Genomic DNA, 13,093 nt, shown 5'->3' on the forward strand with positions numbered 1-13,093 from the left:
GACCTCGACTCACACACCAACATAGAAGATGGAGGGGTATCCCTTCATTGGGATATCTTCATTTTCCAGAGTCCCTTCGTGGAGGTCAAATGATCACTGGGATTTAATTCAACATATGTTGGCACATGCTATGGGCCAGCTGCAGTGCTGGGCACCCAGGGTGTTGTCATATGTTACTCTTTATGCTTTGAGGAGGTGACCTGAGACAGCAGAGGTAACAAGAGTTGAGATCCAGATAGCCTCACACAAGCATGTTTCCAAGGTCTTTGTCAGGTACCCATGAGGTGCCTGGGAAGAGAGGACTGTGGTTCCATCCACTCAACTGAACATCCTCATAGGGCCAGGCCTGCACCTGGCATGTGTCACCTCAGTAGTACAGAGCCACCAGCTTCTCTCTGATTCTCAGAATGGAAAGATTGCTCCAGGAGGAGCCAGGAGACACTTTGCACATTAGGAAAAAGTCCTCTTCATTGTTTCTGACAAATGTAGATGACTGGTACTGCCCACCCTATGTCCCATCTTGTCTATCTCATCAGTGCCTGTCCTTTCACTGACCACTCACTACACCTGGTCTGGCTGGACCTGAGCTCCAGACCATCAGTCTATAGCACACTCCTGTCTAACCTAACCCGGCATAGTCTGGCCTTGCTAAGAGCAGAGCCCATCCTGCTTCCAGAGCTATCGGAAGACTCTCCATCACCCCCACCTTCCCACTCCATGTCCTTCTGTAACAAATGATGAAGGTAAGAGAAACACAGACAATTGCCCTATGTCTAGAGAGAGAAGTAAATAGATAAATTCTCTGTCACCAGAGAGTTTACTCAGAATGCCAGGCAGAAAAGAAAAACTCTTCTACCTGGTGTTCCTCCAGTTCTTTCACAGGCAGACAACTGGAAAGCTCCATTCCTTCTGTTCAGTGGATTCTCACTTCGTAGAGAAGTTACTCTCAGTGTGATCTATGCTGGTCTTAGGAGGTTGGTTGGAAATTTAACCAGAAGACCTCTTTTCCAACTGAGCTGGAGAAATGGTGGTTTCCTTCAAGCCATTTGGGAAGACTCAGCATGTGGGTTGCTGAGAGGACCATGAATGTACTCTGACTAGGAGAGTTTCGGTTCTTAGGAACTCAGCAGCAGATGCTGGTTCTCCTAGGCCATGTGTCCATGCTCCTTCCTACCCTGTTCCTCTTCTGCCTTTCCACCCTAAGACCCCACATCCTAGCCCTCTGACTCTTCATCTCAAAAAGTATTCTGTGAGATTGCACCACAGTTAGGTGTATAACAGTCTTCAAAAACTCTTGGAAAACACATTTTTATGTAGAAACTAAGCATGGATTTTAAAATATGTTTTACCAAAGTAATAAACTCATATTTCAACTCCATTTTTTCATGAACTTTCTGAAGTCCCCCCGTAAGTGAGTGATAAAGTACTAAATTCCTTCCAAAGGTTCATGGACCTTCAGAGTTTAAACCATAAGTCAAGAATTGGAGGAACTCTGGAATCTGTTAGTTGAGGAAAAGGAGCCTTGGTAGAGTCTGTCATTTTGGTAGGCCATAGAGGAGCCTAGACAGAGTCAGATTGTGGGTGAGGCCGCAGGTTTGTTTTGGTTTTTGTTTTTCTATTTTTAGTGATAGATCCAGAATGAGTTATTGCCCTTCCAAGAAAAGCCATTTATTCCCCATTCGATTTCGTGTTCAAATTGTGACGCTGCATATTCTAGTCTCATTACAAATGGAGTTGTGCTGCAGTTTCATTGTTGCCCCATAAACTATAGCCACTCAAGAGGTTGCTCTGCTGACAGGAACCTGGCAGGTGGTCTCTTTAGGGATAGGTGGCTTCTCTGCTGTCTCCCCTGAGCTGTGTCTCTTTCTAGAATATAAAGGTCAGGTGCAGAGGGAGGGGAGTCCTTGGGATGATTGTTAGAGAGGCCCTATCCTACATGGTTGACTGGGTGGTTTGAGTTTAGGATCCAGCAGCTTGAGAAACATCTAGCACGTGTTCATGTGTGCCCCAAATCCAAGAGGAGGGAGTAATGGAGGAGAAGAGATTATTGCATGACTATTCTCCATGGGGGGGGGCGTGCTTTCTTACTCTTCCCCTCTCTGGTGAGTGCATGCACCCTCTGGCAAATTTAAGAAAAAAAAAAAGAAGAAAGGGCAGATGGGAAGGCACTGTGTCATGCTTAAGAGGAGGAGTGGGATTAGAGCTAGGACCAGGGTTCCCGGAAACCACTGATTCAGGGAGAGTGAACTGGGGCCTGGAATGTCCCAGAAGGTCCCAGAGGGTGGGGTAGGGTGGTCTTCTTTGTCTCTCTCGGCACTGCACTAGCAATTGGTTATTTACTGGGTTAATTAATAGTTCTTATGAATGGCAGCTTCGGCTGTTCCCCTTACTGTCTACATCGGCAGTTCTCAAGCATCGGTGTGCATTGGTGCGTACCAGAGAGCTGGTCACACAGATTACCCGCCCCCGAGGTTCTAATCTAGTACGTCTGGGGCTGGGCCCAAGAATGTGCATTTCTCATACTTTCCTTGGAGCTGCTGCTTGAGAGCCCACACCTGGAGGACCACTGGTTCACAGCACCGAGTATAGACCCTCAGCAGGCCTTCCAGAGGCCGGCCCTTTTCTGCTCTTCAGCTCTGACTTTGGGCCTCCAGCCGGGCATGCCTTGTAGGACTTGGCTCATGCTAGCCTGAGTACCTGGATCACCCTTCCTAACACTTTAGGTCACCTTCTCAATGCTGCTTCCATACTCAAGTCTTCCTCTGGCTTTGTTTTGCTGAATCTCAGCCATCAGCCATATTAATTTCAGCCCAGTGGGCAGGATGACTATCTTTCACTTACAGGTAAACCAAATCAGGCTTAAAGAATTAAGGAATATTTAGGAAAACACCACCCACACCCTTGGAAATCTCAGTCTGCCTCTGAGATGCAGATTAGGGCCCTCTGAATTACATTTACCATCTGACTTCAGGTGGACAGCTGCCAAAGCATCTCCTCCAATCCCAGACTTCATCTCCACAGTTCTGACTGCCCGTGGACAGCCTCCAATATGTTAAAGGAAATATCCTAGCAGCTTACAACACCACGATATCCTCATGGGCAGGACCTGCTTCATTCATCTTTCCTTCCCCTGTTCCTGGCACAGGGCCTGGCATGCCACGGGAGTTCAGTGAGGATTTGCTGAGTTACGCTGAGTGGAGCTGAAAGCGCAGACTCCCATCTGTTCACTGACCTCACACAGGGAATGTCTGTTGCTTTCTGGGGTGCTGGTGGACGTACTTCTTTCTCTTTTCATCTCCTTGGGACAGAGTCAAACTTGGCTCCTAAACCTCAGCCCCTGTAAAGCCAACTCTCCTTTTCTAGCTGATGCCCAGAAGAAAACTGGAGCAAGATCTATAGAGCAGGTACAGAATAAATTTATAAAGTAAAACAAATAAAGACCGAGAAATGAGGGTACTGGAGTCGACTTCAGAACTTGCATTGCTCATTTCCTTTGCCTACAGTTGGACAACGGAAAGTGGTTACATGAAAATTAAATTGTGCCAAGGGCTTTGGCGTGTCAGCCTCGATAAATGTCGGATGCAGATAGAGAATCGTGTACCATCCGTAGCCTGCCAAAGTACATTGCAGAGGCTGCGGGGATCCCTCAGAGGCCTGAACATTCTCTTACATGAAAATGATCTACTTTTCACTGGCAAATTCTTTCAAAGGATGAGATTCACTCCCCCACATTTTTCTAAAACCTATTTGGTTAATTTGAGTGAGAATACGGTTAAGGAAAAGTCCGGTTTTTCTTCTTCTTGCTAATATTGAGTCATAGAGCCAAGCAGACTGCTAATTTTGAAGTGTGCTGGGTCAGGCTTTCTACTGATTATGTTGCTATTGATTCAAACAGTCACAAGTCTTTAGGATCATTTTTAAAACAATGGCATGAGCAGGGCTGAAATGAAAATCAGTCTGGGATAATGAACACTCCTGCTTGGAAATCATTATGAGCTGAGCCGGCCAGGGAGGCACTGAGCCTTGGGGAGTTAACACTCAGTCATCAGTACTTCCCTCTAGCCAAGGCTTTCAGCTCTTGAGGAACGTCTGCCTGAGTCTGGCAATTCAACAGGTAACCAGTGAGTGTTTTTCTGTTGGTTTGTTTCCCTCCTGGAACATGGACTTTTTTTTTTTTTAATATATATTTTTTGAGAGTTTTTTTTCACTATAGGGCACGTACACTTGCCAGACAGACAGAGAGAGACAGAGAGACAGAAAGCGAGAAATCACCCCCCAGGGGGGATGGTCACGCCGCAGTCCCTTCTCCATTCTCCTCTTGGGATCTTGGGCACGCACGCACATGCGCCCGGTGTGAGTTCTAAGCCACTGGGTCCGGGACGTGAACGGTGGTTGACTATGTGGGAGTCCAGTGACATAACTGGACATGGACTTTTAAAAGAGCTTAGGTAAGGATTAGGGAGTTTTCCTGTTTTTCAGTTGGGAGGCAAACACCACTGGTAGTGGATGGGGGCTGAGATAGCAGTTTGCCTTTTCCTGGGAAGCGGAAGTCTACTTTCCATGCATGTGTGGAAGGAGTCAGCAAACTGTGGCCTTCCAGCCAAATGGGCCTGGCTGCTCGTTTTTCTGTGGCCTGAAGGCTGTGAAAGTTTTTTTCCTTTTTAAAATATTTTTGAGTGGTTTAAAATAAAAATGAACGAAATTAAAAAAAAATTGTGAAGCATGAACATATATGAATTCAAATGCTTGCTTTTCCAGTGTCCATAACTAAAGTTTTTTGGAACATAAAGATGATCAATGCAATGTTCATTCATTTATGTACTGTCTGAGGCTGCTTTAATGCTACAACAGCAGAGCTGAGTCCTTGCAACAGAGACCATATGGGCTGCAAAGCCCTAATGTTTACTCACTGGCACTTCACAGGTTGAGTCTGCCAATCCATGACATAAAGGAATGAAGGACATTGTTTCCCACCAGGAGCTCTCTCATGGAGGGACCATATCTACAAGGTATAGCCCTTGTTAAGAGATTACACTGAAATCACGTTTTTGGTATTTAGATGAATTTGGGCCTTGGTCAGACTTACAGCATTTGATTAAATGCTGTAAGTAGAATATGCTTTTAGTGTCCTTTAAGACAGGTCACCAACTGGTTTATTGTACTAGCCCCTAGGGCAACTCATTCTGGCCTTTTCCAATCTCAACCTCGACTTCCTCCTGCTCCTTGTCATCTGAGTCACCTGAGAGGTGGCAGCCTTTCTAGTTTTGAGCTCTGGATTACAGAATCTGATCTTCTACTTGGCAAGACTAACAACAGACTGGTCTGTGGCCCAACCAGTCAGCAGTTCCTCCTGGGTATGAGCCTGCATCTGCCTGACTGCTACTGTCAGAATGAGAGGTCACAGGGTGTCGAAGAGAACCGAAAGTCTCGGCTCCGGGATGCCAACGTAAGGAGGCTAGGAAATGCTAGGCTGTCTAGTCACGCTTTCCACTCGTGGTCAGAATATCTGGTGGAGGGCACATTATATTTCCTCCATTCACCTGGATACTTCCTGAAGATCGTGTTTTTCTTCTCTAAGTACTTTGATCTTGTTCTCACCCATGGTGATGAATAGGGTCCTAGGAAAGCAGAAAAATGCCTGGGACCCGTCAGCAACACCAGAGTGCCTCATATCTGGAGTGGGCCGACAGAGAGTGACTGCTTGCAGCAAGAGCTGAGGGAAAGGGCTCTGATTTCCTGTTACCAAAAGTCTCTTTGGATCACTCAGCTTTCTTGCCCTAACTCATGTGCCAATTTCACCAGCACTGCCTCCCCCACCTCCCCAAAAAAGCCCTAAAATACATCAAGATTTCACAATGATCCAAGCAGCTCACTCCACCACAAAAAGGTAATGGGACCACCAGAGACAGCCAGAGGGCTGAGGAACACCTTCCCCTCCCAACCAAACAAAAAGACTGAGCAGAGAAAAAAGTGCTGTCATACACACAGTCCTTACATATCTTAACTCAGAACCTGATGCAAAAAGAATTCGTTTGAAACACTTCAAGTGTTTCTTTTGCAGCAACAATTTGGCAGAGTTTAGTAGCTCCTAAATGACCAACTAAAGAATTTCCTTTAATTAAAATAATGGGATGGCAAAGACGAACCAGTCCTGCAGACCTTCTCCATGTAGATGTGCAGATGCAGCTGACAGAAGAGGGCTATTTGGTTAGCAGAACTCACAGAAGAGTCTATTTCCATTTAATGAATGCAGTACCCCACACTTCTCCTAATGCTTTCCCTCAGAAGAGAAAAAGAAGAGCACTGCTGCGTTGTGAACACTCCCCCCTTCTCCTGTGATTTACCCTCTCCCTCCTTTTTCATGTGTCTCTTGGATAATTTCTAGGCCTGTTTGTTTCCTCTCTGCAGCTATAAAGTCCTCTGTGGGGACAAGCTTGTCTTATTCAGCTTTATCCCCTTCCTCCAGTGCTGGGAGAGTGCTTTGCACACAGAAGTAGGTCCCCAGCCATGCTTGGTAGGGGCATAAATATGACTGTAAGTAGAACTGTGGACTAGGAGTGGAGTGTGGGGACTCTGCCTTGTAGCAACAAGGACAATCTGAGCTACTCTGAGCAAGACACTGAATCTCCATGTTTTGGTCTACTCATCAAGAAAATGTCCTAATGATATTACTGTGAGGTTTAAGGGAGGAAACCGATGCAGAAAATGCTTTAGGAGATGGAAAAAGGTGTATAAGGTTTTCCTAAATCAGAAGGTTCCAAAAGCCTGCCTGGGCAGAGTCTGGACTTGAAGACTTTAATGGATGACCAGATCCTGAACCTTCTGTCAAGCCTCAATGCCGCTTGACTAGGGATCAGCTTGGTGCCTGTGTCCAACCAATACGGACTAGGCTTGGGGAGGGGTGGGAGGATGGGGACAGATCACACATACTAAGGATGAAGACGAACCCAAGACGGTTGAAACAAACATGTTCTCAGCCTTGTGGAAGTCATATAAGAGCCATAATTCTGGCTTCTTAGTCTCTTGGCCGTAAAAGATCATAGACCAGTTACTATAGCAACAATTCTCCTCATGAGGTGTCCATGTTAGCTTGGAATTGGAAAAGATTTTCTTATTTAAAAAAAGGAAGAAAGAAAAAAAAAAGAAATTAGGTTTTCAGATATATTTGCCCTCTACCCAAAGTGTTCTTCCTTTTATGAGAAAAAGAAAGAAGCAGCGGCTATTATCACAAATATGCTTCTAATTTTTAGCAGCTAGATTTCTAAACTTGGATTTTAGACTCCGCAGCTCATTCTTGTCCCAATACATTCAAAAAAAAAAAAAAAGAGTTGTATTTTCAGGAGATAAAACAATGAAATAGGAGATAAGGATCATGAGGCTAGATGGTAAGAGCCTCACCAAACTTGGGGGTCCCTTTGCCCAGGGAGAGCCAGCCATTCCACCTCATCTCCCAGCTCTGCATTCTCCATGAAACCCACCTATGTCATCTCTCATCCTCTCCTTCCACTTTCTGGCTGTGGGCTAGTCCTAGCTGTGCGCAATGCTCCCTGGGTCCTGTGGTTTTCTGTGGTGGCCCATGGCAGGGCAACCTCTCAGGTCTCAACGGTTTACCTAGGCAGGCAGCTCAGGACCAGGGCCCACTGTGGCTAAAGACCTGTTCTTGGTTTTGGGCTTTTCATGTAAGTTTATGTGGCCTCGGAAAGGAGCAAAGGGAAAGGCTCTTGAAGCTGTGTGTGTATGTGCACGTTTGTGTGTGCGTGTGTGTATAAACCTTTTTTGTAAACTTAACTTCTGCCTCAACAAAGACTTCCTTTTATAGTGTTAAGCACTAAGACCTTACATGTACAAAGTTCAACCATTCTCTCTGTATAAAGTGACCTGGAGAATCAATGTTAAGGAGGGACTGCTGGTCTTGTGGAGAAAGATGATTCAGAAAGGTGCACACAGTGAGTTGAAACCCAAGGGCCCTGGAAACAGTGAGCTTGGGGGGAGGTGAACAACCTAAAGCAGACCTCCCTGCAGAGATGGTAAAAGCAGAACTCTGTAGACTGGCTAACAGGATGCTGAGTGGATCAGGGCAGGAGAAGCAGGGCTACAGGACAAAATCTACCCTGAAGTCCTCATTAATGATGACACTGGGCTTCTTGGAACCACCCCCTGGCTGGGACACAGGGAATGTCTGAGGCATAAAAGGTGGTGGGTTCCACGATGCTGGGAAAGGCCTTCCCAGACCTGTCATAGAAATCAGAGGTGAGGTGTGATAGACTTGGGCAAACATCTGGTTGGGCTTACAAAAGGGGCAAACAGGTTGTGTAGCAGACCATGGGCCACTAGTAGGGGAGGGTGGAGTCATCCCACTCTAGCTGGGCTTGCCTGGCTCCACTCTGCCCATGTCTGCCTCTGCCCATCCCTTCTTCTTCCTCCTCCTCTTCGCTGTCATCAGAGTCACCGCTGCTGGAACTTATGTCTTCTTCTGCTTCCTCTTCCTCCTCCTCTCCTTCAGTATCATCTTCCCCATGCCTTGGTTCTTCATGTTTCTGTATGTTGGAAAGAGAGAAGAGAAATACTCATCCGGGGATGAATGGAGGCCACTTTGGAGCGTATGTTTCTGCCCCTGTTAGGAAAACATTTAGGACTTCTTAGAAGTTGTCTCTCTCTAAGGCTGGCAGGTAGCATGGTGGTTAAGAGAAGTTGTCTCTCTCTAAGGCTGGTAGGTAGCATGGTGGTTAAGGGTGCTGGACTCCCACATGGCCGACTACAGTTTGAGTCCTGGACCTGGTGGCTTGCTTTCTTACTTTCCCACTCTTTCTCTCTCACTCTGTCCCTCTCTGGCCAATCAATCAATCAATCAATAAAGTTAAATAAAATAATTCTTTTTTTTTGAAAAAAGAATTCTCTCTCTGTTGTCTCTCACTTTTTTTTTTTTTTTTTGTAGAGAGAGATTTTTGCTATAGGGCTCATGCACTAGCCAGAGAAAGAGAGACAGAGAGACAGAAAGCAAGAACTCACCCTCCGTGCCACAATAATTTCTTCTCCATTCTCCTCTTGAGATTTTAGGCACACACTTACACATGCCTGGTGTAAGTATTAAGTCACCAGATCTGGGACTCGAATCACAGTCAACTACATGAGAGTCCCGCAAGGTAAGTATTATGCTATCTGCTGGTCCCAGAATTTTTCTCTCTTAATGTCAAACCCTTGGGTCTGAAAATAGGCTTTCCACAGGGGGGTCCTCTGGTGAAAAAGAAGTCAGGATTGGGAACCAGCAATTAGCGTAATGGCTATGTCGCTGGACTCCCACGTAGTCGACCGCGGTTCGCGTCTTGGACCCGGTGGCTTAAATCTCACGCCGGGCGCGTGTGCGTGCGTGCCCAAGATCCCAAGAGGAGAATGGAGGAGAAGGGATTGCGGCGTGACCATCCCCCCTGGGGGGTGATTTCTCGCTTTCTGTCTCTCTGTCTCTCTCTGTCTGGCGAGCGCACGCGCCCTATAGTGAAAACCTCTCAAAAAAAAAAAAAAAAAAAAAAAGAAAAGAAGTCAGGATTGAGTATAAAGGCCTAAAATAGCAGTAAGTCCAAGACATAAACTCAAGGGAAAATGCTGTTTATAAGTGATGGGATGGACATTTAAGCCAGTTCCATTCACTCTTTGTTGACTCTTTCAGGCAGATCATTCCAACCTTGTTTGCTGTTCTGTGACAGAATGGTACTGGGACTTGTACTCCCTTTCCAGGTGGGACTACGATGTTTCTGGGACCAGTAGGCTTTCTAAGCCAACACTCAAGTATGCTGTCCCTCAAAAATAGTCCTTTAGAAAGGATAATGTTCATACTCCTCACTTTCTATGTCTGCTTCTCACACCTTGCCTCATGTCCTCAAATTACCCCAGTCATTTCAGTTCTGTTTTGCTTCCCTGTAGATTTTTGGAGATTCCAGCAAAATACTACTTCTAGATTTACGATCTGTGCTGATGAACCAGACCGTAAAAGATATGTCTCCTTGCTTGGGCAATCTCTCTTCAGAATGTCTTTTATTCTTCTTTTGCTTCCCCCAAAGCCTACCCAATTCTTTAAGGTTTCTCTTAGGCAAACTTCCATCAAACACCTCTGATCACACCAGCCCCAATGGCTCTCCCTACTAAAGCTTCACAGACTGTTGACTTCTGCCAGTTAGTCCTTGTTAGACTCACTCTTGCTTATTCTCAGATTGCTCTAGGTAGAGTGCTCTCTTTTCTACATTTAAGGTTAAGCTCTGAGGGTGGAAATGCTCAAGCTCTCACAGAGGTGAGCTCAGCATTGCACTGGTCCTATGTGCTTAGAAAAGGTGAGTCACATTGGCATGTCAGCTTTAAAATCAGAGCATGAAGCCCTGAGTCACACTGGCATGTCAGCTTTGATATCAGAGCATGTGGCCAACAGGGGGTAAACTGAGGACCAGGTGGTATGATCACCTCTGTTATTTCCTGGTGACTCCTGGACCTCTCCTACTGTTCTAGATAGACCTGCGTCTACAATCACTGCACCATGGACAAAGGGGCTAGTGTAGACAGCTTCCCTTGATATTCTTATGTCCAGAGCAGAGAACGTGGACACTCATAGATGGGTTCTGAGTACAGTTGGCTAACTGAAAAAATACAAGATATACACTTTAGACTCAGACACCCTTGAGTTTGAATCTAGGCTGTGTGAGTTTGAGTACTCTCCTGCTCCTCTCTCTGTTGGTTTTCATCTTGATCAAGAAGGATGATGACTTCTACTTTGCAGGTTTGGGGAAGATTAAATGAATTGGTATGTAAAACAACCCTGTGTAGTATCTGGCATAATAGAGGCTCAATAAATGGCAGGTGTTGTCGTTGTATTTTTGCTTTAACCTATTCTGAGTCTTTAAGTGAGCTCCACAGGCAGTATGGAGCAAAGGCATCTAATTTGCACTGTTCATCAGGAATTCAATGCTGAGTCCCTGAGTATTAGTCAGCTCTGAGCTAACTGTAAGAGAGGCAAGGGATAGACATCGCATGGATGCTTGCTTTAAGACATTTCTGATTCTATTTGTGGAATGAGAGCAATTCACAAGTTTTTAATGAGATAATGTAGTTTGTGGGAAAATATGATCTGTTCAGGTTGAGAGGTCCAAGAATCTCAGAGATGGGAAGAATCCATGGGCTTGGACTAATTGGGGCAGAACTTCTAGAAGGAGGGGTCTTATGTCAGAGTTCAGGGTTCAGAAAGGACTGGCAGGGTGGTGGGAGAGCACCCCACCCAGAATTCCCAGCCCTGCATGAGGATCACCTCCATGGGGTTGACTGTGATAGTTAGCGCAGAGTCGTCCCAATCCATTTCAGCCTCCTTGGCAGCCTCATTCTCCTGGATGAAATGCTGGTGGGCAATCCGGACGCGGTACACACCCATGGCCACCACAAACACCAGCATGCACACGGAGATGATGATGACCACTGTTGCGATGCTTGGGACCACTGGAACAAAGAAGGAACCAGCATGACATGGTGAACAAAGGTCTAGCCCATTCCTGTGTTGGAGAATGAATGGATTATCCATGTGTAGGTTAAAATCATCCTTACCACTTTCTAGCTATAGAACTCTACTCCCTATCCTGTTCAGGCTTCACTTTATCATCTATTATTTATAATGGACTTAATAATTCCTAATTGTGAGGAATAAACAAAATAATCTATGCAAGTTTTTACACAGGTATAGAGTAGGTGCTCAATACATGCATGTTTCTTATATCCTTGGCTTTTCATTACAAGTAATAGGGCAGATGCCCACTGAGAGCCAGGCACCATGGAATTTAGTAGGAACAGACATAAGTAGCCACCAGATGGTAACACAGTATGGCAAGTGATCAAACAGAAGTACAGACAGAAGACTGCATTATGGTGCACATGTATACGTATGAGTGAACATAATGCATTCATGGAAAGCTTCATACAGGATGTAACTTTGAGTTAGGCCTGAAAGAACGAGCAAAATTTTGTTCTAGCTCTAAGTACAAATTTCGGTTATTATGTATTATGTGTAACTTCTTGTTCACTTGACTGACTCTCTGTTGAGGCTGTGAGTACCAAAGAGGCAGGGCCCACCTCTTCTCAATGATTGATTTTCTCCTTCAGTTATAGGCATCTCTGGCTGCTGCAATGTAACTGTCTGTTTAGTGGCTTAAGTTCAATAACCACCTGGTGTCCTACCTGAACTGCGTTGGATGCTGCTCCGGGAGTCAGGGTGATGCACGGACTGGAGGAAGGGAGGCTGTACGATAAGATGATTGACATGCTCCTTGTCTGAAACTCTAACTTCATGGAGGACGCTGACCTGGGAAGAGCAGGGAGAGGTACTGTTGACCAGAGTGGTGGGTAGGCCAGTTGTCGCAGTTCCATTGACTAAATGGGTGAGCCTAGGATTCCATAACAATGGTGGGACCCACTCACCTCCAAGTTGAACTCATTGCTAGTGTATCGCCCATTGAGTTCTGAGCACTTGATCCGGAATCTCCGAGTCTCAAGGGAAGCAGGACGCCAGTTGCGGTAGTGGATATGACGCAGTACCTGCTCATAGCGGCTCATGGAGCCCACACCTGAACAAAGAGACCACACTTGTCATCAGGAGGCGGAAGAGGATAGAGAAGAGGAGACAGAGAAGGCAGGCTGGTGCTGCTGTGGCTTGTGGTCCCCTGAATTCATCTAGCACAAGAGCTTGAGATGCTCATAGGCAGACAATGTGCAGAAGCCAATTAAAATGATTCATAGGCTTTCCATATAGACTGTGCTCTGCTGGGGTATTTGGTTTCAATGTGCCAAACATTGCTGTAACATTTTCTGAGATAAAACTTTATAAGAGAAGGCATTCACCTAAGAGTGGGGAAGTAGAATAGGTTTCCCCAAGAGTGAGGATGCAGGGAACCAGCAGTTAGCGTAATGGCTATGTCGCTGGACTCCCATGTAGTCGACCGTGGTTTGCGTCCTGGACCCAGTGGCTTAAAACTCACGCCCAAGATCCCGAGAGAAGAATGGAGGAGAAGGGATTGCTCCAAAAAAAAAAAAAAAAAAAAAAAGGGGGGGGAGGAAAAAAAGGGCCCCA

At 45.8% G+C, this 13,093-nt stretch overlaps 1 protein-coding gene across 1 annotated transcript in view; it reads right to left on the reverse strand.

Annotated features, from left to right (window-relative positions):
- Positions 1-4,359: 4,359 nt before the first annotated feature.
- The window catches only part of LOC102495647 (calsyntenin-2), a 28,715-nt gene continuing 19,981 nt past the window's right edge, over positions 4,360-13,093 (reverse strand). Inside the window, exons 5-8 of the mRNA XM_006158170.3 lie at positions 12,445-12,590; positions 12,205-12,328; positions 11,288-11,472; positions 4,360-8,537 (exon numbers count right to left, since the gene is read on the reverse strand). Of these exons, the coding sequence (XP_006158232.1) occupies positions 8,331-8,537; positions 11,288-11,472; positions 12,205-12,328; positions 12,445-12,590 (662 nt within the window). The 3' untranslated portion in view covers positions 4,360-8,330. The remainder of the gene's footprint in view (positions 8,538-11,287; positions 11,473-12,204; positions 12,329-12,444; positions 12,591-13,093) is intronic.

Source organism: Tupaia chinensis, unplaced genomic scaffold, assembly GCF_000334495.1.
Source record: "Tupaia chinensis unplaced genomic scaffold, TupChi_1.0 Scaffold000574_1, whole genome shotgun sequence".
Lineage (NCBI taxonomy): Eukaryota > Metazoa > Chordata > Mammalia > Scandentia > Tupaiidae > Tupaia > Tupaia belangeri.